The sequence below is a fragment of the Vicia villosa genome, linkage group LG2, assembly GCF_029867415.1.
Source record: "Vicia villosa cultivar HV-30 ecotype Madison, WI linkage group LG2, Vvil1.0, whole genome shotgun sequence".
Classification (NCBI taxonomy): domain Eukaryota; kingdom Viridiplantae; phylum Streptophyta; class Magnoliopsida; order Fabales; family Fabaceae; genus Vicia; species Vicia villosa.
This window is the reverse complement of record NC_081181.1, coordinates 226,481,939-226,486,492: the sequence shown is the minus strand read 5'-3', so window position 1 is coordinate 226,486,492 and position 4,554 is coordinate 226,481,939. Positions and strand designations below refer to the sequence as shown.

Here is a 4,554-nt window from a genome sequence, read left to right as displayed (position 1 = left end):
TTATTTTTTTCCTTAAGGTTAATAATTAATTACATTTTTAGCATATTAATTAATCTCTTTCTTTAATAGATTTTTTAGGATTTTTTTTATTGACTGATTATTTTTGTTCCATACGACTAGAAGGTTAATAATTAATTAATTACAATATTAAAAAACCGAATAAAAAAATAAAATAAAACGAAGTAGTGTATGAAAACAAAAAGGTTATTAGAAGACGAAAGAAACAGAAAGAAAGAGGTTATAGAGAAAGAGAAAGGCAAAGAGCATTTCAAAACTTCAAACTCTCACAATTCTTCACAGAGAGAGGGCTTTTCACCATTCAAACCCTCTCTCTTTCTTTCTCTCCGTTCCTCCACTCCGAAACCCTAGCGTCGCCGTTCACTACTTCCGGCAATCATTCCGGCTATAGTTCCGGCAATCGTAATCCTCCGCCGCAGTCGGAACTAGATGAGTCCCCGTCGGAGAACACTCTGTTACATCAATTTAGCTAAGCTAGGGTTTCAGTTCGTTACCGAATTCAGAGATCTCTCAACTAATTAACCGATTTTATTTTATTTTTTTTTTGAAAAATTAAGCATCGTAACTGTCGCCGAACGTGGAAACCGTTACCGGTTACCGGATCGTTGTTTGTGATGGCGAGGGGAGGACAGTGCTTCGAGAAGCTTCGGAGGTGTGTTCGGACGGTTTTTTTCGTGGCGGCATTGGTGCTGTCGCTAGTTGTGACGTCGTTGCCGGTGGTTGTGGCGGTTCTTGATGTGGTTGTGCCTTGCGTTTTGATATCGAGGTTTACGTGTGTTGGATGCTACAGTTTCAGAGAGCATTTGATTCGGTACTCTTTTAAGAGTTCCTTGACGGATATTCCTCTCGTTTCCATTATAAGATCCTTCATCATTATCTGTATGATCCTTTCTTTTTGTTTTGCTTCGTTTTACATACATGATTTCTCCATGGAGTCATTTGCTTTTTGTTTATTTTGTTAATACTGCATTGTGTTTCTCCATGAAGTCTTTACAAGGAGTAGTAGGTTAATAGTGTATGTTTGTTAGTAATAGGTGTAGTTTTGAATATCTTGAAGATTGGTTCTCTTACTGGGATTTTATTTTGAAATGAATGCAGGTGTTTATTCAATTTGTGATGGTCCTGCTCTCTCACATGGTCCTTATCTTGGAACAGTGACTCTGTCTTCCCTTGTTTCAATTGTTGTCCTTTCTGTCAAAGCTTGTGTTTTCACTGTTAATTCTCAGATTGAAGAGGAAGCTTCTGTATCCCTTGCAAGGAAGATACTCCGTTTGAAAAAGTCATGGGGAATGCCGGTCTTATTTCTCTCGTCAGTTGTGTTTGCCCTCGGCCATATCGTGGTTGCTTATAGAACCAGCTGCAGAGCAAGGAGAAAGCTCATGTTTCATCGAGTTGATCCTGAAGCTGTAAGTTTGGGATTTAATTTTTTTTTACTTCTTTGGACTTTAGTGGTTGTAGTTTTGTGCTCTAGGTTGAGAGAAATTTTCTGAGTTCACAAAGCTTAAATCAATCTATAGTATTTACTTTGATGACTCATGCAAAAATGATTAATTTGGTTATTTATTTTTGGCTAATTAAGCAGATCCTTTCGTGCAAAAGTGTTTTCTCTAGCTATCAGAAAGCCCCACGCTCACCTATTCCTTCTGGGGGTAGAACCCCAAAAAGTGACAGTGAAATGAAGCGGAGACCCTTTGGAGCTGCTCGTGATGAAGAAGTATCAGTTAGATTACTTGCAGACTCTGACAGCCTATTCATCACCTGCCAAGGTCTTACTCTCCACTACAAGCTATGCCTGCCTGGGTCACCTCCTTCCCTTAGCTTGTCCTCATCAACCTTCGTTGACTCCAACTCTGTTTGTTTCACTTCATCAATGTCTGGGGGACTATCAAAATTTAATAGACAATTGCCGTATGTGTCTTCCAAAATTCAGCGACCACTCTACAGAACATATAGCAATCAATTACACGACCCGTCTTCTCTATATGCTCCTCTTTTAGATGGTCCAGAAATGTCTCCTCTTCTTTCAGAAGACGTCCCTGTTTTTCATCTAGATGAAATCCGTGAAGGTGATGAAACAATTAAATCAGATATCATGTCTTTGGATAAAAAAGTAGAGGGCATGGGTCAAGTGGGTATTGTTTTAATACATGGGTTTGGTGGAGGTGTCTTCTCGTGGCGGTACGTAATGAATTCTCTCGCTCGGCAGAGTAATTGCTCAGTTGCTGCATTTGATAGGCCTGGTTGGGGATTGACTTCAAGGCTTAGACGGGAGGACTGGGAGAAAACAGAACTGCCTAATCCTTATAAACTTGAAAATCAGGTGATTACTATTTATCCTTGAGTATTAATTGTTTAATAAAACATTTTGTTTAATACACTTCTGACGGTTCTATATCTTTCAGGTTGATCTGCTCTTGTCTTTCTGTTCGGAGATTGGATTTTCTTCAGTTGTGTTAGTTGGTCATGATGATGGAGGGCTGCTTGCTTTGATGGCTGCACAAAGAGTTCAAAGGTCAATGAATTCTTTCAATGTGAGTATTTTTCCTTCTTTCTCATGTTAAGTAGATAATAACTTAATCAATTTGATTAACTGCATGCGGCAACCTGGCTTTTATTTGTGAAGTGGGCCTAATATTGTGATAGCAAAAGTGCTTTAAATTTCCGTCCACGAGTTGAAAAGTTATGCAATTGTGCAATATGTTTTTTTAAAAGGTTATTGTAATATTGGGATTAGCATGCATATTCATATATTGCATAACATGTTGATTGGTAACTATGCAACATATTAGTCATGAGTTATGACAACTAAAAACAGGATTTACATGGCAATGGATAAATACTTTAACATTTTATTAAGTTATTGGGTCTTTTTTGTCATCCAGGTTACAGTGAAAGGGGTTGTATTGGTAAATGTTAGCTTGTCTAGGGAAGTAGTTCCTTCATTTGCCAGAATCCTTCTGCACACCTCACTTGGAAAGAAGCATTTGGTTCGGCCTTTGCTAAGAACAGAAATCACCCAAGTGATTAATCGGCGTTCATGGTATGATGCTACCAAACTGACATCGGAAGTTTTGAGTCTTTATAAGGTATGTATATGGTTGCGGAGATAATAAATTGCATGGAATGGAATATTACCACTTAACCCATAGTTAAATGCGATATAATGAACTCTCACAAACTTAAATTGCTTCAGTTTTTTTTTTGGTTTATCCTTCGTTCCGATAGTTTGGCATACTGAATATGATTTTTTATTTGTTTGACATATTTAATGTGTTGTACGTTTTTTGGAGTAATTATAAATTGAGTACTTTTTTATTATCGCGGTAAATCTAAATGTCATTGACTTGTGTACCATGACTTTTCTTGTGGGTTTTATAGGCTCCACTCTACGTAGAAGGATGGGATGAAGCAGTTCATGAAATTGGTAAATTGTCATCTGAAAACATCCTTTCTGCAAAAAATGCAGAATCATTGCTACACGATGTAGAGGATATTTCATTGTTGGTCATAGCTGGTGCAGAAGATTCACTAGTTTCTCTGAAATCTTGTCAAACAATGGCATCAAAATTTGTGAATTCTGTAAGTATCAATGTCCATATTTATTTTATTCATTTTCCACAATGCGGGGCTGTGAAATTAGTGTGTGGGTGTGTGCTTGGTAAATGATAATAGTGGAAACTGCAAGGTAGAAAACAAAACGCACTTTGGAATATACCACTCCTTCATTTTTCTGAAATTTCTCTAAGATTTTTCATAGTATTGGTTTACTTTTTAGAGTATTCTAATACTTATCCATTCAAAATGCAGAGACTGGTTGCAATCTCAGGATGTGGCCATCTACCCCACGAAGAATGTCCTAAGGCGTTGCTTGCAGCAGTATTACCCTTCATCGGTAAACTATGCTCTGTATATAACTCGAATAGTCAGTAGGTCATCTTTTTCCAAGTTCATACATAGGTCAATCCATTGTAGGGTGCTTTTCCTTTCTCCGGTCATTCTCTGGATTTCCTCTTTCCTTTCTTTGCTTTGTATGCAATTTTACTTCAAGAGAAAGATCAAAGGCATCACCTCTTGGGTATTTTTGGTGTACCAGTTTTTTTAAACTCTTTATCTCTTTTAGATGTCAATAGTTGAGCTGCTTGTCACTTCCCACTAAAAGAAAATGGGAAGTAGAAGTCATAAGTTGTAAATTTATCATGAGATTGATAATGAATATAATTTGGCAAAGTTGTTTCTAGCTAATGGTAGTTTATTTTTCGGACATTAATGCAGCACTAGTTGAGATTTGGTAACAATAAATATATGGTAATGAATTTATATCAATTTTTGGAATGATTAGGTGGGAATTGAAACTTGAAAGGAAGAATAAAAATATTTCAAGTCTTCATTTTTTTTTCAAATTAAAGAAACAAAATAAGAAATTATAGTCAAATTTGATGTCTTAGTTATATTTTCTTTCAAAATTTTCTTTCCAAATAGTATATGTGTCTTATCTTAATAATAATAATGATGATTTCAGCTGAGAAAATAATCGTA

At 36.4% G+C, this 4,554-nt stretch overlaps 1 protein-coding gene across 2 annotated transcripts; it reads left to right on the top strand.

The window, feature by feature from the left end:
- Positions 1-204: 204 nt before the first annotated feature.
- Positions 205-4,289, top strand: LOC131654099 (uncharacterized). Of its 2 annotated transcripts, none has more exons than XM_058924520.1 (7): positions 205-897; positions 1,117-1,424; positions 1,598-2,338; positions 2,421-2,549; positions 2,901-3,104; positions 3,397-3,597; positions 3,826-4,289. In XM_058924520.1, exons 1-7 carry the CDS (start codon positions 633-635, stop codon positions 3,946-3,948), a joined length of 1,971 nt encoding a protein of 656 aa, XP_058780503.1. In that variant the 5' UTR covers positions 205-632; the 3' UTR covers positions 3,949-4,289. The 2 variants fall into 2 exon arrangements, with proteins under 2 accessions (XP_058780503.1, XP_058780504.1); XM_058924521.1 differs by having other exon boundaries at positions 206-897; positions 1,601-2,338.
- The last annotated feature ends 265 nt before the right edge of the window (positions 4,290-4,554 follow it).

Coding starts and splice junctions, on each gene's coding strand:
- LOC131654099 (XM_058924520.1), top strand. CDS start 633: ATGGCGAGGGGAGGACAGTGCTTCGAGAAGCTTCGGAGGTGTGTTCGG. Junction 898..1,116: donor AAGATCCTTCATCATTATCT/GTATGATCCTTT, acceptor AAATGAATGCAG/GTGTTTATTCAATTTGTGAT. Junction 2,339..2,420: donor CTTATAAACTTGAAAATCAG/GTGATTACTATT, acceptor TATATCTTTCAG/GTTGATCTGCTCTTGTCTTT.